At 38.9% G+C, this 25,840-nt stretch overlaps 2 protein-coding genes across 7 annotated transcripts in view; one reads left to right on the forward strand and one right to left on the reverse strand.

The window, feature by feature from the left end:
* Nucleotides 1-5,397: 5,397 nt before the first annotated feature.
* Nucleotides 5,398-25,840, forward strand: part of LOC128527694 (uncharacterized) — a 111,316-nt gene continuing 90,873 nt past the window's right edge. Inside the window, exons 1-3 of one of the 2 annotated variants that reach the window (XR_008360906.1) lie at nt 5,398-5,479; nt 6,049-6,290; nt 6,377-8,394. Coding sequence is in view for 1 of the 2 variants with exons in the window: in XM_053500175.1 (XP_053356150.1) it covers nt 6,059-6,290; nt 6,377-7,296 (1,152 nt within the window). In the remaining variant the exon portion in view is untranslated. Of the gene's footprint in view, nt 5,480-6,048; nt 6,291-6,376; nt 9,152-25,840 lie in introns of those variants that run through there. The other variant, XM_053500175.1, reaches the window with a different exon arrangement.
* On the reverse strand, nt 11,257-23,502 carry dcun1d5 (DCN1, defective in cullin neddylation 1, domain containing 5 (S. cerevisiae)). Of its 5 annotated transcripts, none has more exons than XM_053500181.1 (11): nt 23,372-23,502; nt 20,840-20,895; nt 18,575-18,617; nt 18,359-18,467; nt 17,119-17,201; nt 16,908-16,978; nt 14,380-14,471; nt 14,177-14,285; nt 13,741-13,845; nt 12,147-12,249; nt 11,257-11,663 (listed from the first exon to the last, which is right to left on the reverse strand). In XM_053500181.1, exons 4-11 carry the CDS (start codon nt 18,427-18,429, stop codon nt 11,608-11,610), a joined length of 690 nt encoding a protein of 229 aa, XP_053356156.1. In that variant the 5' UTR covers nt 18,430-18,467; nt 18,575-18,617; nt 20,840-20,895; nt 23,372-23,502; the 3' UTR covers nt 11,257-11,607. The 5 variants fall into 5 exon arrangements, with proteins under 5 accessions (XP_053356156.1, XP_053356152.1, XP_053356154.1 ...); XM_053500177.1 differs by having other exon boundaries at nt 17,119-17,210; XM_053500179.1 differs by lacking the exon at nt 18,575-18,617 and having other exon boundaries at nt 17,119-17,210.

Here is a 25,840-nt window from a genome sequence, read left to right on the forward strand (position 1 = left end):
GCATACAAATTTTATTCATTCTGGATGTGGGTTCTTAAGGAGAAGTTTTGTGACATGAAGTTTTGACTTAATGTGAAATTATGAGAAGAAATTTTGACATTATATCAAATGTTATATAAGCTAGTGACTCAGCAAGGTAAATATACATAGGTATTATACAATCCCATTTTAGTATGTACATAATATTATAAAAAGATACATATCTTTTTCTTTCTCCGTTTCTTCAGTTTCGTTATTTTTTACTATAACCCTAATGTCTTTGATCTTTTCTTCTTATTTGTTTGTTTGTTTTGTTTGTGATAGGAAATGTCATCATTGGTTTATTACTAATTGACGAACATCAGGGCATTGTCACTTCACAATTAAGAGTAAAGACTCAGAATGAAATATACCTGGGAAACAGTACAGTACAGTATTATTTACAGTATTATGAAAGATCTGTGGTTGATCGGTGGCATTTCATAGTGTGAGTAATTTTACTAGTATCGTTGCAATACTATGTTTTTTCTGTTCCCCCTGCAGTCCACCTCAGGTGATGTCCACCAGCCCCTTCCCTCCCATCTCGTACTTCTTATGTGATTACCCTCCCAGGTCACAACTTTACAGGTGTCTCGTTTACAAACCAGATCCAGGGTAATATCCAGGTTAAGAAACCCACATGGTGAAACGAACAAAATGCATAATGTAAAAGAGAGATAGGAAATGTTATCATTGCGCAAATGTTATCCTTCTGAACTTTGCCTTTATTTTTTGCTCTGTGCTGCCCACCAGCAAGATGTTGTCCTGGGTTGTGAGTCTCGGCCATTGAAAAGTCCACTCTCTGTGTGGTACCATGACAGACAAACTGGGGCAGAGAGGTGTCTTCTGTCCACTGACTGACTGACTCTCATAAAAATCTTTCACATACAAATTCTCTCCCATAGATTTCACTTTGATTCTCAAAAATACAGAACAAATAGCATCCCATATTAACACAGAACAGGTGTTTTAAACTACCAATTTTTTTACAGGACGTTGGCAACCCAATTTTGGGAATGTGAATTTATGTTTATGCACTAATGTTGTGCAAGGAGTGCTGGGGTGTGGTTGGTATTCCAGTTCGTCCAGTTCATTGAGGTTGAGGTCAGGGCTTTGTGTAGGCCACATGAGTTCGTCCACATCAACCTTGGTAGACCATGATTTATTTATTTTTTTATATACAGTATTTTTATTAAGGTTTGTAAATAATTTTGGACATAACAATAGATTGTAACAGTAAAAAGAATTAAACTAAACTATAAAGAATATTCAATTCAATTTAATTCATATAGGGCCTTTAACAATGGTCATTGTCTCAAAGCAGCTTCACAAAAATGAAAAGAAATTTAGAAAAGAAAATATTTGGAAGTGTGTATGTGTAAGAAAAAGGTGTCTGGATAATAATGAGATGAATGAATGATAAATGAAATGTCTCTGATAAGCAAGCCAAGGGTAACGGCGACAGTGGCAAGGAAAAACTCCCTGAGATGGCAATAGGAAGAAACCTTGAGAGGAACCAGACTCAACAGGGAACCCATCCTCATCTGGGTGATAACAGATTGAAATGATATAACATTATGTGTGTTGTGCAGGTGAAAGTACAATATAACAGAAGTTATTTAAATTAACATGAAGTCCAGTTCAGCACAGGGATGAGTCAGTAGGTGCAGAGGGCAGATGGGGTCTGGAACACTGGGAGCACAGGAGCAGGATGTGTAGCTCCAACCATCATAAAGCAGAATCCAGCTGGAGCTGGTCCTTCTCTGGATGCCTCAGAAACCTCGCAGGGTTGGCCTTTGTCTACTGAAGCTGGCACAATCTCCAGATGCCTCGGGATGGGTAGAAAAGTACAGAACAGATGGAGAGAATTAGTGTAGTTGCCATTCAGGATAGGTGTACTGGAGTATGAGGTTATGGGATGAGTTACGCATATGCCAAAAAAATGCCCTACCCCCCTTTGTAGATATCATCCAATTTCTGCTAATATTTAGAAATGGAATTACTTTCTCATATTTTAATACATCACATACATATAACCATACATACAAACAAGCACATACAGTACACACATAAAAGAAGAACATTATTATTATTTATTATATTATAATGGATGTTATGAAGTGTTTTAATTGTAAACATCTTTTAAAAAGCACATTCCGTTCTAGGAATATTATATACCTGACAGAGCTGATCGAAGGTGAGAAGGTTGCCACCTGTATAAAGATCCCCATTTTCCGTATACCTTTGTCTGCCCAAATTTTAAAACCCCCATCCACTCTTCCTGCTTTAAAGTATGTACGGTATTACCCCATATGGCTGAGAAACAGGAAATGGAAGGATTATCTTTAAAGTGTTGGTTTACTTTATCCAGATATCTGGTAGACCATGTCTTAAAGGGACTCACTCTTTGTGCACACGGGCATTGTCATCTCAGCATCTCTTGCATGAGTATCTTTCATATCTCACATTTCTAGGTTTTCATAAAAATAAGATAAATATTGTAAGTATTTTGTTCTATTTTGAACTCTTTGTTACTGCTACCGTATGAGTTGATGCCTCCATGAGGGACTCTTTGGTATGCTATCTTACAATCAGAAAATGCCTGAGCAGAAGTAGCGTATTCTGGTAGGTTATCACGTCATTGTTAAAACACAAGAAATATGTATCTATGTGTGTGTGTGTGTGTTTGCTATGATGGAAAAGTTTGATAAAATACAGCAAGTCATTAGGTGACAAGTCTGACTGCAGTTGTTCTTTTTTTTTTATTCAAAGCATACTGGAGCCAGTCAGGAAGGGCTGCTGGTTTACTTGTTTGTTTTTACTTTTTCGTAAATTATCTAGTTCTGACCCAAGAGAAAGAAACTGGTCAGTCTAGCACTCATGAAAGACAAAGTGATAGCATTTATAGCTCATGCTTCATAAGTAAACACAGCGAGTGAAAGCCCAGTACTACCTAAAGTCTGCTATTTGCTATTCAATGTTAGCTTCATGGCTTCAGGTTTCCTGTCAGTAAATTACTGGTACTGAGAATTCTTTTTATTTTTTGAGCACACACCCAAACATACATCTTTCCTGTGTGAGTTATTGACACAACTCCCATACAGTCCTGACCTGTGTAAGTTATTTCCACATGTTTGGGCCCTTAAAGTTGTTTCTGGGAGGCCAGTGTTTTAGACGTGAAGCAGGACGTCCGATTGTGCCTCCAAGGTACTGAGAAAACTTTCTACCTCAATGGTATCCAAGCACTAGTGGAGCGCTGGGATAAATTCTTTATTGTGTCAGGGAATTATATAGAAAAATAAAGGTAATATTTACTCTTACACCTATGTTCTGTGATTTTGCCTGATAAAAAACGCAGGTTTGACCCTCATATTTGACCTGCAAGTATTCTAAATCTGCTACAGGTAGGCATATGTTGATAGGATATCCTATAATCAGAAACTAACATAAAATTATATGACATTATACACTGCCGGGCCAAAAATATGACATCACAGTTTCAGTAGAGTCAAATTATTGGGTTGTCTCAAGCAAAGAAACAAATAAGCAGATTTGAAATTACTGAAACACATTATAAAAACCTGTGAAGAACCTTTGTGGAAGAAATGTGGTCTGAAAAACATGGAGATAAAAACACATTGAGATAATGTATAAACAGTGGTGAAGTTGCATGGAAAAAATCAACAATAAAAACCATAGCTGTTTTTAATTGTGAAAGAAAAAGCATGTCCATACACACAATGTGATAAGAACTCACATGATTGGAACTAAACAGCTGGGGGAAATCAATTAGACTAATTAACTCATTCAATTTGGCAGCATAAAGATTGGACTTTGGGGCAATGGAAAAAGGTGGTCATGTGGTCTGATGAGTTCGGATTGACACTATTCCAGAGTGATGGGAGTGTCAGGGTAAGGAAAGATGCACATGAAGCAATGCATTCGTCATGCATGGCCACTGTACCAGCCTCTAGAGGCAGTGTTATGATCTAGCAGTGTTTCAGTTGGTCAGTTGACTCAGCAACGTTATGTGGCAGTAAAATCAAGTCAGCTGATGTCATAATTGTACTGTTTTTCTTCCCTGGTGGCAGAGGCGTATTCCAGGACTCAAACTGTGAAAGAGAATGACCTGGAGACAATAACGTGTCATAATCAAAGCTAAAGGTGATTCAATAAAATCTTTTTTGATTCCTGATCTTTACCCTATTGATCACCTCTGGGATTAAGTGGAATTTTATATATGCACCAGTCCTCCTGGTCCAACCCACTAATGCTGTTGTGCCTGAATGGGCAAATCCTTACAGCACCCTCTAGTGGAAAGCATTTTCAGGAAAGTGAAGGTAATTCCAACAGCCGTGGGGTACTAAATCTGGAATGGGATGTTCAACAAGCACATTTGCGTCTGATGGTCAAGTGTCTAACACTTAAAGTGTCCACAACATTTACCTTAACTTATGAAAAGCAAGTTTCCTTGTTCTACATAACCATATGATTCAACAGTTAGTTTTCTTAAGCATGCCTGAGCATGAGTCCCTCTACCTCTACGTACATTAAGTGAAGATGGGTGGAGACGCTCCAGGATACATTGCAAACTCTTTGAGGTTCAATACTGACATCTAATGGCACATGGATCACAACACTCTCCACACTTCATGGCATTTGTTGTACATACACTGAGTTGCAAGTTTATTAGATAGCGTACAGGATACAGATACACTTTATAGGGACCGTTATCAGCTGGTAACACATTAGTGGCATGGCGTGTGTGTAATAAAAACATTGTCTACTTTCTGGCTGCTGTACTCAGCATTTCTACCCATTGAAGGTTACCAGTTAGAAAGTATGGCTTGTTTTTACACAGGTTGTCTATCAGAAGACCTCCTGATAGGTATGAGGACTAGCTTTCAAAACCTCAGTTCAGTTGAAAGTGCAAATACAAACGAAGGGCGTTAATCTGATTAAGTGAGATCAGGAGAGTAAAATCTACCTTCATTCCTCTATATATTCCCCTGCTACACTAATACAGTTCTTTTCTCAGTACATCATCAGGGGTCACCATTAAATTGCATGCCTGTCTGTAACGCTGGCCTTCCACGAACTCCTTCAATGGGAGTTAAAGAAGGTTCAAGCAAGTGACAAGTTATCTGAGGTACCTCGGCTGGGCTCGTCATTCAGGAACGTATGGTCCTCATTCAAATGTTTACACCATTCAAATATTTTACTGTTCTACAGTTATTTTAACTAGTATAGTAATTCAGATCCCTCTAACATGTCCTTTTTGTCTTTGGATGGACAAAATGTTAATTTTTAAACATGGAGCACGAGATGGAAATTGAAGTGTCATGTGAGGGTTGCACTTTACTCCCCTTTTAGAAACAGCACAAAGTGTGAAAGAGAGCAGTTAAACTTCTCCAGCAAGTGGACTGTTGTAGTACTGTGTTCATCCAAGTGCATTAAAGAGGTAGGACATTTCTTTTAAATTAGTGCACAGGTCTTATTGACTATGATTGTCACAGATCAATTAAAAATCACAAGAGAGTATTTGTCTCTGGAGTCATCTAAAGAAGATCACATGGCAGTTTCTAAAAAAAAAAACAATGCAAAAATATATGCTGTATACTGTGTGGATAAAACACACATGTGCAACCTCAAAAGTTAACCAAATGCATGGCCTGCTATTTTATTGTCTATTTCTATGTCTATTTATTGTACTATAGGGCTGTACTGAAAGTAATGCAAAAGTGAACATATTGGTAGATTAACTCTTTGTCTTTTTAAAGATACAGTACTACTCAACATAGTCTCCATCTCCATCAATGCATTTGTACCATCATTATTGATTTTTCTATTTTTGCAAATAGAAATAGAATTTTTGGGAATACCAATGACCAGGCAATGATCATCTCAATAATTTTACGTCTACAAAGTAGACTTGTACTGTCATCCCAACCAACATGCCAATGGCCAAAAGGAGGTGTGCCTAATAAACTGGCAGTTCAGTGTGTAACTCATGTTTGAATTTTTGTCTAGGTTTAAAACAATGACACTAAGGCAACTCATTAGGCTCCTTCTGTTTTGGAGTACACTTTATCTTCAAACACCTGATGGATCTGCAGTAAAAATGACCCATGTTGTACGTGAGACAAACTCTGAAATGAGTCCGGAGTTTCCTGAGGACAAACCGAACACATTACAAATCGAACCTAAAATCACAGTCAGTATCATTCTGGGAAATGCTACAGAGCTACAGTGTGGGAATGAGACCCGAGAAGGTAAACATTCACAGGTTCTGCCTGTTGCTAACAATGAGGTTCCAGGTTCTAAATTCTAAACATGTTCTTCTTCATCTGTTCTGTAGGACTGGTTCTGTGGTGGCAGACCCCGTTTGGATCCTTTGGAGAAAGATTCCACTTCACCAATAAGGACCCGATTGAGATGATTAACGGCAATCTGAGGATCACGAAGGTGACAATAAGTCATGCTGGACTCTACCGCTGCCACCTTGTGGACAGTAGAGGCGAGACAATCATTCCATACAGTGTGAATGTACTGAACAGAAACACGCTTGAGAAAAGAACGAAGATAAGAACAGCCAGAGAGGCCCAGATGCCCACCGGCGGTTACTCAGATGCTCACTTCGCAGCAGCCGTCTCGTCGTCAGTGTTGGTCACCTTTATAGGTGCGTTTACACTCGGTGCGTTAAGCCAACCCTACGTCATTAAGGGTCTACAAAGAACGAGGGCCAGGATTTGTCCTAAAAAAGGCAGCCGCCAAGACACATCAAGAGTCGGTAGTCGTGGACTCAGGACTGTGATTTTCCACAGAAATCCAAAATCTGACGAAGGCACTGTAGAATTTGCGCCAGAGTCCTCAGCCTCCATCAATTCTCCTTCTAACATCAAGACAAACCAAGATGAGCCTTGCTTGGAGGATGACTCAGTAAGCAGCGATGTTGAAAACGGTATAAACAGCACATCAAATGAAAAGGCTGATGATACATCAGATCAATACGAAGACCAAGAAGGAGAGAACCAGAAAGCCGGACAGGGATCAGAGACGATCGCGCACAAACAAGCCAAAAGGGTTATTAAAGTATACAACTATGATGATGATGGGAACCGATACAGCCACATTAAAGAACCTGAGGATATCCCCACACCCAGACAGAGAGTGCTGTCGCTTACTCGACTCCAAAGCATCATGAGCGAGGTGGAATCACCAGATTTCTCCACAACCAAAGACTCAAGCGAACCAGATGAAGCTCTCAGCATGGCCTAAGCAAACAATCTGGACAATTTTTAAAGACAAGTTAAAGCATATTCTTAGTACCATGCTTTAGGATAGTATCACTCGAACTAAGGTTAATCCGGTTAACAAACAATGGTCTATATCATCACCATCTTCACAGCATCAAATATTATGCAATATGAAATTTTAAATGTTTCAACTTTAGATGATTTTATGAACGTCAAAAAAACATAAAAATACTCCCCAGCTCTTATACTTCAGAACCCCTTGGAGAAGTGGAGTAGGTGATAAGGATCACGCAGGGTCACTATGGACTGCCATAATTCACTGGTATCTGAGGACATCTCACTTCCGTCCAAACGTAATCCTCATTTCATTGCGTTTGATCTGTTTCATCATCATCATCATCATCATCCATTTTAGCAGAGTCTTTCAAGTAAGCTTTCCTGTCTTACTTTTCTTGAGCAAGTTCCTCCTACTCATCATCACCTGAAAAAAATGTTTATCCCTAACTTTAACTTTTATCCTTGTTTTTATAACTTTTATCCTTCTGAAACCAAGGATGAACAGATTTCCCCACATCATCATCATCATCATCATCCCCCCAATGATCGTTGTGTGAAGTATTTCCCTTGTCCTGAGTAGGCAGTTCTACCTTACTATTGCTATCATCATCATCACTTTCATCCTGGTACTCAGACTGACATTTAAGCCAGACCTTATGCAAGACCTTCTATAACTACCAACTCTATATCTGAGCAGTGGACTGCAAGGCCTTGTGATGTTTCTCCAAAGTGTCTTTCAGACACTCTCACTGACTCATCTTCTATACCGCTTTATCCTGTATTCAGTGTCGTGAGGTGCCTGGAGCCTATCCCAGAAGACTTAGGGCATGAGGCTGGGTACACCCTGGACAGTTTGCCAATCATAGTAGGTCACACACATACACACACTCATTAACACACTACAGGCAATTTGGGAACACTAATTAGCCTAACTTACATATCTTTGGACTGTGGGAGAAAACCGGAGTACCTGGAGGAAACCCACCAAGCACGGGGAGAACATGCAAACTCCATGCAGAGACAGAAATCGAGCCTGGCCGGAAATCAAACCCAGACCCTGGAGGTGCTAAGGCGACAGTGCTAATCACTCTAACATGGAGCACACACAAGCACACACTCAGATTTTTTTAAAAACTGACTGATCATTTATGAGTAGAAGGTAAAAAATGAACAACAGGCAAAAAGTCCCCGATATGTGTGCAAACAAGCACACACACACACTCAGAGAGGGAGAGAGTGAAAGGTAGACAGGTTTCAGGTTCTGTGCTTAATGTTATATGCAATGAGTCACTTCTACTTAGTAAAACAACTTGCAACATGGAAAAAAAACCAATATATATACTGTATATTTTAAAATGGGTTAAATGGAAGTCATTGTCATTCAGCATAAAAATTATTAGAAATATGCTTAGATTACAAGAAAGTGTTAAATGTTTAACTGTTTTATGACTACCTGATATATTGTGAGGCCTTTGAAATCAGTTTTAGTGCTTTTTTCAGTTGATGTGACTTTAATTTCCTAATATTCCATGTTAAACCTTAAGTCCAGGGTTCAGGGTTCAGTTATGGTTCCTGTGCCTCCTGTTTTGTGATGTGACTCAACTGTTCCTGGATAAGGCTTCATTAGTTTCCTTATTTAAGCTCCTTGATTTTTCAGCTTTCGTTTAAATCCGAATGTTGGTAAAATATTATCATTGTCCGTGTCATGAGATGCTGGGTCGCCGTCTTTGTTTTCATCATCTACTTCTTTTTGTCCCCATAGAAATTCTATTGGAGAACATAAAAATAGAGGTACTAACTATGCACATATTTAAGTGAAAATAAACAGTTGTCTCAAACTCTTCACAAACATGACTGGGTGTCCTTCACAGTCCTTCATTGTCACCGGATCTGATTCCATGAGAGCAATATTGGGAATGGAATGTGGTGGAACCTTATATTGTATCCGCTATTTGTATAGAACTTCTAAAAAAGTGCGCAGTGGATGAATAAAACCTGAACAAGAATCAATTCTCTATATAAAGATTTTACTTAAAATACTACTTTGGAAGATAAGACACCTGTGAGGCGTACTGTTTACATGGTGTGATGCATCTCAAAGTGGAGTTAATCCAAAGTTTACCAAGAACATGTCTGAAGGTGTTTAATGACTCTTCAACTGCAGCAGTTTATTACTAAAGGATAACTCAGGTTGAGGGATAAGTATAAAGTTGTAGAATATCTGAGACAAGTCTCTGCTTATTATGTCTAGTGCAAAAGTTTAGGCACCCCTTGATTTTTTTTTTTATTAAATCAATCTCTCTTGGAAATGTAAAAAATTCATAATATTTTCAGCAAACATTGATGCATAGTCATAAATTGAACAAAGATCAAAAAAGAAAACAATATTGTGGCATTGTGCAAAAGTTTGGGCACCCTACATAATCAGTACTTAGTAACACCTCCTCAGGCCGAAATCACAGCATCAAACGCTTTTTAAAGCCAGCTAAAAGTCTTTCAGTTCTTGTTTTGGGGATTTTCTCCCTTTCTTCCTTGAAAAAGACGTCTAGCTCTGTAATATTCTTTGGTCGTCTTGCATGCACAGCTCTTTTCAGATCTACCCCCAAATTTCCAATGATGTTTAAATTAAACCTTCAGCTTGCGTTTCTTAAGGTATTCCGTAGTGGATTTCGAGGTACGTTTAGGATCGTTGTCCTGTTGTAAAAGCCATCCTCTTTTCAGCTTCAGTTTTTGTACAGATGGTGTGATGTTTGCTTCCAGAATTTGCTGGAATCCATTCTTCCCTCTACCTGTGCCACTATCTGCAACACAACCCCAAAGCCTAGATAGATAGATCCACCCCCATGCTTAATTGTGCATCAGGCTTCTGTAGATGTTCTGCTGCGTACTTCTGATGTTGGATTTTATGACTGGGACGCAGGTAAGCTTTTCGTCTGCTGACTCTTCCATTAAGGTCTTGTGGAACAGTGCACCACCACTCCTGAGTCTGCTAAATCCTCCTGCAGGTGTTTTGCATTCAAATGGGGGTTTTGATTTGTCTTTCTGACCAGCATACGAGCAGTTCTCTCCCAGAGTTTTCTTGGTCTTCCAGATCTCCTTTTGACCTCCACAGTTCTCCTGAACTGCTATCTCCTTATTACATTTCTCACTGTGGAAACTGCAAGCTGACCATGCTTTGCTATCTTCTTGTAGCCATCAATAACTTTCATATTCAGAGTCTTACTCAGCTGCTTAGAGGAACACATGGTCGTTGATTGTCCACAAGTGTGTGCACAAGGTTTAAAAAGTCAAAGTATTTGTAAAGCTTTGAAATTGGCATTTACTGATGACAGCTGTTACCATGCATTAGATCTAATGAGCTGATTAAGGTCTAAAACCTTGTAAAAAGAATTTGAGACTCTGGAACTCTTAGGGAGCCCAAACTTTTGCACAGTGAAATAATGTTTTTATTTTTGTTCAATTTATGGCATAAGAAGTCACTATGCATCAATATTTATTGAAAATACTGTGCTTATTTCCATTGACAAGAGAGACTGTGTTAACATCTTTTCAATAAAATTTTTGATGTTATTTATCAAGGGGTGTCTATACTTTTGCATAGGACTTTGTTGAATACTAATATTCGTATTCTAATATTGAATACTAATTATATTGCAGCAGTTGGAATTTTGCCCTTACCACTATGCTTTAAGATATTTTTTATATTTTTATATTATTATTATATTTATTATTATTATATTTTATTCCCTTTATTATTAACCTTCGATTATGTGGTGCCCACATAGTTATTACAGAAGCAATGTGTTGGGTGTTATGAAAAAAAATCTACCATTATTTGACCAACCAGAGTCAAGAATTCAACAGCACTAATAGATACAGTTGGGTTTTTAAACATGATGCAAACACATTCAGCGAAACACAGTCGTTCCATACAGTTCCTTTATTTTCATTTGAAAACACTATAAACAAAAATATTACATAAGCAGATGACTTCCCTCCACCAGACACAACAACATTGGCAATGAAACTGCTGTGAAAGATGCAACACATTTAAAGCAGTTTCCTCTGTTTCAGACGTTTTCCTTTTCGAGTTTAAGTAACACTGTAAGTCTATGGTTGTGATGGGTCCACAAGAAGCAAGATGGCTTTCCTGGGAAGGGGGGGGAGGGGGGGGGGGCGATTGTTTCTCTGGACTGTTTAATGTGGAGGAATGGCGTCCATTGATGTGCTTTTGCCCTTATTTATTAAATTTTTTTACACACATGATCATGTGGTGCTATAAAGTCAGTCTGGCTTTATACCATTCCACAAACTCGTCCAGCATCACCGGCCCTATGGAGGACACAATAGATGAGGTTAGCATCAAACCGGCTGAGGAACAAAACAGCATTGAACAGTTTCTAATTTCTTATTTGCTCAAACCGGCGTAGATATTAGTTTCCATATCCTCTTTTCGCACAATAGTCTTATAAGAGCTGTGTGCTACGTTGCCACATTGGGCCGTAGGATGTGTTTATACTGTGTGTGTATACAGTACACACGCATATATATATATACTCAGAGTCAGCCAAAAAAAGATTTACACACGCTTTAGAAAAAAAACAAACTCTTGTGGTCATTAAGTCCATTACACCATACCAAGCATAGTTATACGATTCTGTTGTCTTGGTGGATTATCACGTGCTACAACAATAGCACAATTTCATGGCCTAGGCGTTGACGTGTGTGCGACACTACAATAATTAAAAAAAACTTTTTTAAAAAGGGACCACAAAAGTAATGATTAATTATGGTACACTAAGAATTCAGACTTACAAGCTCCGTCCTCGTCGTAGTTACTGAGGTCCGAGTTAACAGTGCGGCTAAACTCTAAGACGTTGTACCACTGGTCCTTGTTCATGACTTTATACTTAGATTGCTAGAAGGAGAAGAGAAAGTGTAAGTATGATGTACCATATTTGGACTAAAAGTTCAATACAGCATATTGGGAATAAAATCTAAACCCTAAACATCACCTAAAAAGTATATTATAGTCTAAAAAAATACAGGTAGGTTTGAAAACTGATTTCTTTTTCCCTTAATTTTGTTTGAAGTGTGTTTTGACTTCCAGTATTGCCTGGTTTTAATGTTTGCAATCATGCTTTAAATCTCGACGAATACAACATTAGGTTAAAAGATAATTAGTTATAGAACAACAAATAAGACAATGGTTGGGACAGAGCATGTTTCCCATAAAATATGCTTCCATGTGGATGGCACCACAAACCCAAACAAACATTTCCATGATAAATATAACTAGAGACTGAATTGTGTCTACAACTAGAATTGTGAAGTAGAGGCACAGTGGTGTTGCTTTTCCTGTGCAAAATGTCCAAACCAGCCAGTCCTTCTCCTACATGGTACCCAATATATAAGCATTTATGCAGTCCGTGAATCTGGTGAGCGCATGAGAGAGGAGAGGCCGTGGTTTAGCCCGGTTGCCATAGCAGCTGATTCTCACATTGAATGGAACATAATATCGCCCATTTTCTTGAATCAGAAAGCGACTGTGCTTATTCTAAGCTGGATTTATTGAGAGCTGTTAGCGCTTCATCTTTTTCAATCTGACTGTTGAAGAGAGAGGAGGCTTTAATTTTGTTCATGTGAGGTTTGGTGTGTGTACTTCCTTTGGACACAAAAGCCATTTAAATGCATGCTTGATTCTGGCAGATTTTAAGACAAATCGTGCATGCATTCCTGAGAAAATTAAATGCACCAAATAAGCATCCACAATCCCCAAAGGAGTTAAACTTATCGTTCCCCTTTTTTTGAAGCAGTTATTATTATTATACATTGTTATACATCATATAATTTTTGTGGGTGCGTATGCAAAACTGAGGAAGAGAGAGAAACAAAAGTGTTTTTTTTAGCGATTCACTGTCTTAAGAGTTTTGGTAGCAGTTTTTGAAGATCCAATAAGACCAAAAATGAGCGAGCTAGGACACAAGCTGTGGGACCAAAAAGATGCAGCATAGGTCCTAAACGAATCCTCATAACTTGAAAATGGGGTATATTCTTTCTTTCAATGCTCAGAAGACCTAGCTGAACATTCGTACAAGTTTGTCTTTAACAATAAGCCACTCTGGATAAGAGCTTCTGCCTAATTGCTAAATGCAAATATAATAGTTTAAATAGGTTTTGTGCAGAATCGTTGCAGATACGGCTGTCTTGTCAAAAATGGAAACCTAACTCGGGGAGAACCGACTCCTCAGAAAACAGCGAATGATTCAGAATGCGCGAGGGCCTGAGGGCTTCGGCGCCCGATTCCTCCACAGGCATGACCCACATTAATTGTCAAAGCTTTTAAGACTGAAAAGGGCAATAATAATTATAACAGCAGTGGCCCTCCGATTAATGAACACACACCCACCTCCAAAAACTGGTGAAATACAGGAAACAGGGGCCACGTCCTTCCAAGAAGCAGGGCCAACATTGACTTTGCTGTGTCCATGTCTAGGCTTCGCTGGTCTTTATCCTAGAGATACACAACAGGCAGAATAATCCCAATGATTATTAGATCGTATTAAAAGTTTTTTCTGTGCATATGCTCGCATCTAAATATTTATTAAACATGGTTACAACTATAGCAACTTAATTCATCCTGCATTCAAACCTTAAATTTTGTTTTTTTATTTAAATTAAAAAACAGCATAATGATGCCATTATTCTAATGACACATGATTCTGCTTCTGTAAAATATCCAAACAGAGCCATGTGCTCATTTGTCTCATTGTCCTGATGCTGCTGCTGCCCCTAGAGGCTTTACAATGGTATGCACAGACCTCTAGACAGCAAAATAATCTTACCCTGGCAAAGTCAAAGGCGTATCTGTAAATGTTCCTGAACACGACCGCATCATTCAGCTGAGAGCGCAGATATTCGAGTTTGCCTTGTAACCGCTCTGTGCAATCACACCTGTTTCAAAAGGAAAGGGGGGGTTAAGGTTAACAAGCTGGACGAGCGGACGCATTCACAGCTTTAACAGAACACTACTGAGGGAGTCTCTTACTGCAGTGATGTCATTCCCTTCATCCATTCTTCTTTTGTGAAGAATCCCATATTTGGTGCTTCTAGTTTCCAGGCTAAGACTAACATGACAATCTGGAGGAAAGACACAAAGAAAACTTTTTAGAAATGTTAAGTGGCTGAGTATTTGGTACCTAGATCAAGGCAAAAGGTAGGGAAACAAAACTAATAAAGACACACAGTCGGCCTCAATTATCAAGCTAAACACAAATGGACAAGAGCACTTAAACAAGAAATGCAGTATTTGTCAAAATCCTATTACAATTATGAATTTAAAAAAAAATCTTTATTTTTTTCATTGTAATAAAGAAAAATACATCACTTTCAACATAATCTCCTTGCTTTTCAGTACACCATGTCTATCGGTTAACAAATTTTTTTATTTGCGGCCCAAATGCGTGTCTCACTTCTGATAAAAAAGTGATCTTCGTCCTCGTGGGGCTGCTTCGAGGGGACCAAACAGATGAAAGTCAGCAAGGTCAAGACTATAGAGAGGATGCTTTAAGTTTGCAGACGTGCATCGTCATGCAAATTCCCAACGTTCTTGAACAGCAGTCCTCTGGTTAAATCTGACGTTTTGGCTTCAGCTCTTCAATAAGCATCTCACTGCACACTGCTCTTCTTATGTGCAAATCACAAGCGGGGCATTTGTTTTCGCTCACACGGCAGTTACAAATGAACTCATGTAACACATTCAGACAGTAGCCTTGAAAGTAGGGCTGTAGCTATCAAATATTTTAGTAATCGAGTATTCTACCAAAAATTTTTATTGATTAATCGGATGAAATGTACTTTTGCTTAATTAAACAGCAATGTCAAATATATAGAAGAAACAAAGATGCATACAGCATTTTATTAAAATAAACATTGTCATTATTCACAATACAAGGAAGAGCTTAAAGTTGACTGAGATGAATTAAGTGCATTACAGTGCCATACATTCTTATTTTAAAGCCTTTCCTCAGGTGCAAAACTAAAAAAAGGTATTTCAAATGAGTTTTAGTATCAAAAAATCTAAGGCACACTGTTAAGCGCTAAAATGCCTCCCTGCCACAGATTGCCCCCCCCCCCCACATAATCTCTAACAAAAATTTTTATATTAGAACATAAATTCATATACACTCACCTAAAGGATTATTAGGAACACTTGTTCAATTTCTCATTAATGCAATTATATAATCAACCAATCACATGGCAGTTGCTTTAATGCATTTAGGGGCGTGGTCCTGGTCAAGACAATCTCCTGAACTCCACACTGAATATCAGAATGGGAAAGAAAGGTGATTTGAGCGTGGCATGGTTGTTGGTGCCAGACGGACCGGTCTGAGTATTTCACAATCTGCTCAGTTACTGGGATTTTCACGCACAACCATTTTTAGAGTTTACAAAGAATGTTGTGAAAAGGGAAAAACATCCAATATGCAGCAGTCCTCTGGGCCTAAAATGCCTTGTTGATGCTAAAGGTCAGAGGAAAATGGGCTGACTGATTCAAGCTAATAGAAGAGCAACTTCGACTGAAATAACCACTCGTTACAACCGAGGTATGCAGCAAAGCATTTGTAAAGCCACAACACGCACAACCTTGAGGCGGATGGGCTACAACAGCAGAAGACCTCACTGGGTACCACTCATCTCCACTACAAATAGGAAAAAAAGGCTACAATTTGCACGAGCTCACCAAAATTGGTCGGTTGAAGACTGGAAAAATGTTGCCTGGTCTCGTTTTCTGTTGAGACATTCAAATGGTAGAGTCAGAATTTGAAGTAAACAGAGTGAGAACATGGATCCATCATGCCTTGTTACCACTGTGCAGGCTGGTGGCGGTGGTGTAATGGTGTGGGGGATGTTTTCTTGTCACACTTTAGGCCCCTTAGTGCCAATTGGGCATCATTTAAATGCCACGGGCTACCTGAGCATTGTTTCTGACCATGTCCATGATCCCTTTATGACCACCATGTACCCATCCTCTGATGGCTACTTCCAGCAGGATAATGCACCATGTCACAAAGCTCGAATCATTTCAAATTGGTTTCTTGAACATGACAATGAGTTCAATGTACTAAAATGGCCTCCACAGTCACCAGATCTCAACCCAATAGAGCATCTTTGGGATGTGGTGGAACGGGAGCTTCGTGCCCTGGATGTGCATTCCATAAATCTTTATCAACTGCAAGATGCTATCCTATCAATATGGGCCAACATTTTGAAAGAATGCTTTCAGCACCTTGTTAAATCAATGCCACGTAGAAAGGGGTCAAACACCGTATTAGTATGGGGTTTCTAATAATCCTTTAGGTGAGTGTATATAAAAACAAATATAGACAATATAAGTAAGAGTAATTTTTGTCTCACCCTCGGATGAGGAGACTCACTGATGCAAACACTGAACGATTCTTGCCTTTGTATCATATATTAGGTGATATGAATCACAACTGATTCCATTTAATCAAAAACTCTGTGAATGGCTGAGGTGCATTACTAGACTGTAGTTGTAAAAAAAAAGACACTAACGTTTTCTGGTTCAACGCCTATATCCTCGCAGAACTTCTCCATACCCTCTGGTCCCACCACGTCATCCGGCCCTGAGGGGAGCAAGATGACAAGATGCCCGGATTAATCAGAAGGGAAATGTGACTTTACAGTACGGTATGTTATAACATGATAAGCTTATTAAGGATAACTGTAAATCAGCTTTAAGCAAAAGCAGGAAAAAGAGGCATACCTGCATACTCGTAAAACCAAGCAAGGCACTTCTTGCTGGAAAACTGATCTTCAGGGTTAATCAGTCTCCCAGGAGTCTGTGTCCTACAGTAACTGGAAAGAGTAAATTATTCCAATAAAATTACAGTCGGGTAATTCCATATCTAGAGTCTAATCTGATAAACACAAAATAATGACGGAAGTCCGTCTTTCCTAATTTTTATTCATTTATACTGTAAAACAACAATCAAAATATACAATAATCTCCTTTGAACAGTTGATACTGAGATGTGTCTGCTACGTATGATGTGTAAAGCCAACATAAAGCCGGCTCTAATCTGAGGTGCTGTTTGTTAATTTGTAATTTCTGAGGCTGGTAACTTTACATGGACTTCTACTCTGCAGCAGAGGTCAGTTTTGGTCTTGCTTTTTTGGGAAGGTCTTGAGAGCCAGTTTCTTCATGGGGCTGGATGGGTTTTGCAAACGCATCTTTTTTTTTTTTTTTTTTTTTTTTTTGTGAAGCTGCTTTGAGACAATGACCATTGTTAAAAGCGCTATATAAATAAAATTGAATTGAATTGAACTTGACAATACTGTTCTTGCAAGAACTATTCCAGAAGAGCTGACCTTATTGTCTTAAAATAATGGTTATTGCTGACTGATGTTGTAAATTACCTGATTTCATATTTGCTATTTCATAGTTTAGAAGAAAAGAGAAAAAAAAAATGCACAAACAAAAGAAAAACAGTATTGTTCTAGAATATAGAAAAAGTCCAATCTTTTGACTGGTACTGCACATGAACTAGGATCACTCGCATAAGCATCCATTACCCAAATATACAGAACTGACATTACAAAAATGACACAGCAGTCAAAGCAAAAGTACAAATTTTGTACACATACTCTCTGTGACAGGGTTTCCTTTGTTTATGGTTCATTTCTATTATTATTTACAAAACCAAAGTACGCCTCTCTATGGCACACATGCTCGAGTCCGATAATCATTGCTTGCAATTATATAAATAAATTTTGCTTAGAATGTCAGTCTTTTTAGGGACACATCACAGTGTCAAGAACCAACTAGAGACTGGGAATATAACCTGATGGTAACATAGGGTTAGGGTTTGAGTCAAAATCCTGTACTGTATTCATGATAATAATCTAAGCCAAATTATCGCTTTACAGTTACACAATTTTTCTGAGTGTAAATCCTGTCATGCACAACCTAGTTACACATCCAGAAGGAAAGCTCTTTGGCCTACCTGGTAATTTTGCACTTCCGGATGCTGGGGTCTTCAGAACCAGAGGACTTTCTTTTCTTTTTTACAGGCATAACGAGGTTCCCAGAAGGTTGATTTTGCTTCACAGAATCTGTAATATTTGAAAATCATTAAATTAAAAAAATAAATAACATTTTTAAAACTGGAAATTAACTGACAAGCAATATTTCCTGAACAAAACCTAGAAGCCTCTTATACCTGTGTGCACGCAGCAACTTTGTCCATTCAAGTCAAGAAAATTCTTCAAGAGAGAGGAAAACAGACTATTAGAATATTTTAGGCAATGCCATTACAGGAGTTGAGTTGGACTGTTAAGAAAACAGAGATGAAGTCTGTAGTGAAGGGCGTGGCCAAGTGATGGGGGCATCCCCAAGCAAAATGAGGCATGAAAGGCTCGAGAGTGAGGCAAGTGGGAAAAGGACACATCTCTGAGGAGAACATGGCTAATTAGTGTGTGTGCGCGCGAGACAGAATTTCACTTTTAATGGTTCATTTAGTTCATATTACCGAAAAATAAAAAACAGACTAACAGCAACACACAGTCACTAATTATCCACGTCCTCTTCAAGTGTGAATCCTTTCTCACTTACCTGACCCTCGCATCCTTCAAAAAACTGCATTTGGCCACGCCCCCTCACCATCACAAAGCCATTCCTTCTAATTCAAGTGTCTGTTTTGCCTGAGTAAAGAGTGAAATGTTGCCACGCTATTCATTTTTTTTGCCTCGTAAAGGAGTTTGCGATCGCACCATTACTCACTTCACTCCTTTACACCTACATGTCAGAGCTTTCAGTTTGCATGAGTGTTATGACATCCTTAACTAATCAACAATTAAATTTGTTGCAAACTAATTCGATTAGCAATTGTAGTCGACCACAGAGATTAATCACTGCACCCCTATCCACAGTTAAATCACATCCTCCCACTCAAAAGGTGGTGGAGGACATGAGGGCTTGTTCTTAGATGAACTACATAAACCTGACTTGAGAGCAGGAAAGCCACTATTGAAGTATATTTTCTTGTGTTTCTTTTTGTGGTCAACAACAATTTAAAAGCAGAGACAACAGGTTTTTCACATCACATATCTGATTACATCCTTTTAATTCACAGCCCTGCAACAGAAGGCACCAAATCTCGCATAATCACAGATGTACTTTTCTTTCTCAGACTAATATTTACTCATAAAATTATTAAAGCAAGATAAAAATTCAGCCTTATCTAGAATTAATTACTGCGTGTAAAATGTGATAATACTAAAGCATGAATCTGGGACAATCGTTTTAGCACAGTATAGCGAACAAATATTTATTAACTAAAAAAAATCCATTTAGTTATGAATCGAGATTCTTTTGTGTACCGATTCGTGTATCGCCATATTGATCCAAAATCTAATTTTTAATGATTTATTAGATTTATAAGAGATGCACCGGTTGATTAACCAATGCCTGGAATTGGCTGGTTTTCAGCTTGATCAGCACAAACTTCCGAATTGGGATCAGAAATCTGTTTTTATGGTGTTAAATTTTTTTAAAAGATGGGCGCGTTAAAAATGGTCTGATCATTCCTTTTTCTCCAAAACTTGCGAGCAAATTTTTTCCTTTTCCCTTCTACATTTTTCTCCTTACAAATCCCTTTAGGGATCCCACAACAAACACCAATGGATGTGTTTTTTTGGTAATGGACTGGGCTGGTCCATTACCAAGCGAGTAAAAATCTCTAAACTTTATCCAATATCACTTCTTTAGGAAACATTTCAGCGCATCATAACGTTACATGTTTCATGAAGATCTGACTTAAACACTTTAGGAACAGCGGTGCCTCAAACGGTTAAGACTCTGGTTACTGATGGGAAGGTCAGGGTTGTAAGCGTTTGACAGAGGCCCTGAACCCCATCTGTTTCAGGGGTGCTGTACCCTGACTAACCCTGGGAATTTTTTTTTACTGTACTGTTAAGGGAATATCACACTATGATGTCACACTGATTAGAGCTTTAGCACTATGATGTCACTGTTCTGATAGTGATGTCACGTGGAGGGACCTCTTGTTCTTCTAAGGATTTTTTTCCCACCATTCAGTGCTTTTGGGGGTCTTAACATGCTCAAAAAGTCATGAAAATCAACAAACAGGTTAGAATCTGTTGCCATTAGGATACCTAAGCGGTTGGACCCTGGGCGTGGCCCGAGGCCTTTACAAATGTTTTTTCTGCATAGCTTATACACTCTTGCACATATACATACGGAACTTGGTACATGTTTAGATCTCATTGAGCTAACAACTTTGACTATGCATGTCATGGTTGCAAAATTCAGAATTATGCATTTTTATACCAATGATGATAAGGATATTATTTTCTTACAATTAATTCCTTATAGTTTAGATTCAGCAGTACAGTTCAATAATTTAGAGAAACATGGACACACCACACTGTTAAAGAGATAATTTTACAAACAACAAGTGACTTACAAGTCTATCCAGTGTTTGATACACGTTGTTAGTATCCTCCAGTCCGACCTGTTTTCCTTCAGGATAAAACAGAGGCTTTTGTAAGACGTATTACAAATAAACTAACATCCTACAGGAGGCCGCTGCAACATACATTAATCTTTGACAGTAATGTTAATTGAAAAGTTATAGTTGTGTTTAGAAGGAAAGGTTTAAAAGATCCTTTACAACAAGCACTTACTTAAACCTCACATTTAAGTCTTTGCGTTTATTGCATCACCTTTATTGCATCATCTCAGAAATTACTAAATTTAAATTAAATTGAGAGAGACAACTGAGATAATGCAACATAATGAATGCCAACCACCGATGAACAGCAAGAAGACAATGCCATAAATAAATATTTGGTAAATGATAAACAACCAAAAGTTCGTAGACAGTTTGTAATGGACCGACTTCATTTTTGCATGGTTCACTGCCAGTCAGAAATGATTACACTGTAGCTAATGTGTAGCCAATTCGTAAGTTATTTAAGGTGCTTTCACATTAAGCAAGATGTCAGCTGTAGCTGTGTAGGTCGAAACAGCAAACTACTTCCGTGTTTAGCTACAAATGGCTTCAAATCTAATTCAATCCATGTCCAAGTACAGCATACCACGCTCAGGCCCACCTCGCAATGCTTGTGTTCTCACTGCTTAACACAAACCAGATTTTGGGGGAAAATGATCATAGGCCCTAATGTGAAAAAATTAACTTTTCCTGGTGCAAGCCATGCTCTGTCACACTTTTGTTCCTTTTCCATACAATCGGACGATACACGAGTGACACATATAACCACACCCACTTCGGGGAAAATACGTGCTAGATTACTGGTATATCAGTTATTTTAATTGATCAGAAATGCATCAGGGTCTGGATAAAATTTCTACTTTGCCCAGATCCTGACTATTGTGTGCCATTTAGTAATGCCTGCTTTTATCATGATACTTAACATTCGTACAAGGTTTTATAGCCTGGAGGCCCTAAACCTAAACTTCTAACTTTCTCTAAAAGTTAGTTGTGCATGATTAGGTTTGTCCACACAGCTAAGTCACTGTCGATCTTTAAGCAACAACTAAACATCTGTTTTTAGAAAAAATTGTTCCACTGCAGCACCAACAATTTTCCAAACTAGAACAAGGCACCACTTACGTAAGACCGTCACAACCGCCATCTTGGAAAAAAAATGGGCTCAGTGTGCAATGGACAGTTCAAATTATTTTTGGTCATTATACAGCCAGGAGAACTGCCAACAAAGCCATGTTGCTAGTATTCCCGGGAAAGTAGTTAAGTTAGTTAAGCCCTTATTTGTCACATATACAGTACAGCACAGCACAGTAAAATTACTTCTTCGCATATCCCAGCATAACTGGGGACAGAGCGCAGGGTCAGCCATGATACGGCGCTCCTGGAGCAGATAGGGTTAAGGGCCTTGCTTAAGGGCCCAACAGTGGCAACTAGGTGGAGCTGGGGATCGAACCGTCAATCTTTCGATCAGTAACTCATTACCTTAGCCTCTGAGCCTCCACTGCCCCCAACAACAACAAAAAAAGTAGAGACGTACAAGGACATATACAGTGACAATGACGTGACTCTCTAGCCCAAGGAAAAACAAAGCCAGTTTTCAGGAGGTTCGCTATTGAACTGGGACTAGAACCAGACTGGAATTGGCACCTGGTTCACTTTGGTGGAAAGGGGGCTCTAGTTGGTAACATAGTGCACAAGTGGAAGGATCTATTTGATGATGTAAATGTGGATAAAAGCATCTGCAAAATGCTGAAATATAAATATTGCTAGTCATTTGTTTGCTATCGATCAGCCAGCCCAGTCCTTAGTGTCATCGCTTTAGCGACTTACTTTCATGAATTAAGAGGATTCTAATTGTTCAAAGAATAGATGGCGTTTACGTTATATTAGGTGGGCGTGGCCAACGGCCAGAGAACCTCCCACTTCTAAATCACTGACGAATAGAATCGAATGCTGACAGGGAAAAAACCTGCATCGTTATAAGGATAATTAAAGCAAAGTGGGAAAGTGAAAATTTCGAAAATTCATTTCGTTTGGTTTCTTTAAAACGTTTTAAAAAATTTAATCAGGTAAAAATTAGACCTGAAACGAGCTCCACTACCGAGCTCGCTGTTTAACGTTAGCTCAAATCCCTGAGTTTTTCTTCTCCCAAATTAAAAACACTAAAGACGTTCTGATGTTTGTCGAGCAGTAACAATAAACGTATTATTAGTCTACATAAAACAGGTTACTAAACAAACAAAATAAATATGAATATATCATTTACAGAAAGATACACGTATAAACAGAGCTAAAGCCTAAGCGGGTATTTTGGTAGCTGGCTAGCTAAACTTAGCAAACCTGCTAACGCAGCTAGAATGCCGGGTGGAGAATAAAAGCTAACACCGGTCACACATGACAAGCTAAATATTGCAGTAAAGCTCGTGTTACCACTGGTGATTATGATATAATATCAATATTTTATTAAAACGTTTTGTTTTTCCAAACCTGAAAGTCCTCGTCCGGAAACTCTGGTGTAAATAAAGAAGCCGAGAGCGGAGCTGCTTTTCACAACAGGACAATCGCAGGCTGAGGAAAGAACAGAAACGTGAAACTAGCTCCCATGGTGAGAAGGACTTCCGGTCTCGGTGAAGTAATATTACAAAATAAAAGCCCGAACAAACGCAGCAAACAAAACAAAACGCAGATTTAAAATATAGCTGCAAGAAACAATGAGCGGGCCCAAGCGACTGTGGGTTTAAAGGGGAATATCAACACCATTATGTAATTAATTTAGAACAGGGGGCATTTTATGTTAAGACCTCCAAAAGCTGGGGAAAAAAAAGCATCACACTATGATGTCACAAATTGAGTGACGTCCATTGAGTGCATTTTGCAAACAAACCAAAATAACTGACTTACTGTTAAGTAGAGCCAATGCCATGCACAGCAGAAGCTGTTCAGCTTAATAAGATAAAAATAATTATCAGGTTCATTAAAAAAAAAAAATCCTTAAAAAAACAAGCTATCCCTTCACACTATGACTGCATAGTGCTTGGGGCCTAATGACAAAAAACCTGGATGTATGCACACTGTATGGTTAAAGCATGTGACTACCTGGTAATCACGTCAGGTACACATAATTGTATAGGATGTCTATTTATGCAGTAGCATTAGATTAGATTAAATTTTAAGATTACAGTGTAGTGGTTAGCACTCGCACCTCCAGGATCAATAACATGATCCCCATCTCTGGGTCTGTGTGCATGGAGTTTGCATGTTCTCCCTGTGCTTGGTGGGTTTCCTCCCACAGTCCAAACACAAGCAAGCGTTCCCAAAGTGTGTGAATGAGTGTGTGCATATGTGTGTGTGTGTGTGCCTTGCAATGGAATCTGCACCCATGGAATGCATTCCATTCCGAAGTGTACTTCACAGGGTGCTCCCTTGCTCCGTTTGCAGGGAATGTCGGTAAAGGGACATTTCCCTAACAAAATTCCACCATTCAGAACACTCGCTTCCTCCGTACGTTCCTATGGTAACATAAGCACCTCGAGCAATTTGGGCACTGATCTTAAGCCTAATAGCCTCTTATGCACATCTGGTAACAGCATTTCGGCTTTGTACATGTAATCTGCACAATGACAAAGTTGAATCTAATCAAATATTGAATCAAATCAAATCAAACTTAATCATGAGTATTCTGGGATAGGCTCCAAGCCCCCTGCGACCCTGTATACAGGATAATCTATGAGTGTGAGAGAGTCAGTGAGTCTAGGTATGCAATAGCATTAGATTAGATTAGATTAGATTATGGAGGCACAGTGGCATAGCCATTAGCATTGTGGCCTCGCACCTCCAGGGTCGAGGGTTTAATGTGTGTGGAGTTGTGCTTTGTGGTTTTCCTCCCACAGTGCAAAGACATGCAGATTAGGTTAATTTAAGTAAATGTTTATTATCAGTGGCGCAGTGGTAAAGTGCTCGCCCTATCATCCGGAGATCGTGAGTTCGATTCCCGGGTGATGCTGTAACCTCTCGCCTCTTAGCCGAGCTCTCTCAGAAGGGGAGGGATGAGAGGTACTTAGATTAATGTGGTACTCCCACATTAATCACGGCTCTACAGCCAGTCAGGGACGTCTGTGACCTTGAGCTAGCGGAAGGAGAGGATAGCGCTGTAGTTCAACAAGATGCGGTCGGCTGGCATCGCATGGTTTGGAGGAAACGCGTGATATTCTTCGGCCCTCCCGACTGAGTGGTAGTAGTAGCCTTAATGTGGGAGTTCCCTAGTAAAAAATATTAGCATTTTCTGGTTAAACAAAAGGGTTCCTGTGTCTTATGTACAGAATGTGCATTAGGTAATAAGGATAGGGTATATATGGGTATTACCTGATGCACATTCTGTACATAAGACACTGGAACAGTGACAGTGCGCTGTGCACAAATATTATCTTTGTATAATCATGTCTGCATTTTGTACAAAAGCATTCAATATTTCCAAACATAACATAAATGTAAACAAAAATAATAAATAAATAAAATTACAGAAGAATATTTGCATGCCTGTGAAGAAAGCAACATGTTACACTACAACCATTGACATTGACAACCGGGCCCCCGACACAACCTGTGTGCTTTTTGATCATGTTAAGACCTCTAAAACGCCATCGCCACCTAGGTGTCATGAGTCATGAAGCATCGTTCAGCATGCGTTTAAGGCATCGTCACTGTGTGCTGTGCGCCAGATTTTCATGACGTTTTGAGCATGTTAAGACCTTCAAAGAGGCCCGGCTGATTAATAAAGATAAAAAAAGAAATAAAAATACTGTAATAATAAAAAATATAGTTGCAAGCAACGATGAGTAGGCCCAAGCACCAAAACGCTGCCCGGGTTGCTCTTCACAACTTGCGCATTTCAAATAATATGGGCCCTAAATATTTGTAATGTCAACTGTGTGTGTCACACGTGTGAGAGTAAGAGAT

This window comes from Clarias gariepinus, chromosome 7 (assembly GCF_024256425.1).
Source record: "Clarias gariepinus isolate MV-2021 ecotype Netherlands chromosome 7, CGAR_prim_01v2, whole genome shotgun sequence".
NCBI lineage: Eukaryota > Metazoa > Chordata > Actinopteri > Siluriformes > Clariidae > Clarias > Clarias gariepinus.

What these genes read in the sequence shown, in the direction of transcription:
- dcun1d5 (XM_053500179.1), bottom strand. Translation starts at nt 18,429, where the DNA reads ATGCCTGTAAAAAAGAAAAGAAAGTCCTCTGGTTCTGAAGACCCCAGC. An exon ending in TTGGTTTTACGAGTATGCAG is followed by an intron (nt 16,979 to 17,118) that starts GTATGCCTCTTT and finishes TGCTCCCCTCAG; the next exon opens with GGCCGGATGACGTGGTGGGA. An exon ending in TATTTCACCAGTTTTTGGAG is followed by an intron (nt 12,250 to 13,740) that starts GTGGGTGTGTGT and finishes TTCTCCTTCTAG; the next exon opens with CAATCTAAGTATAAAGTCAT.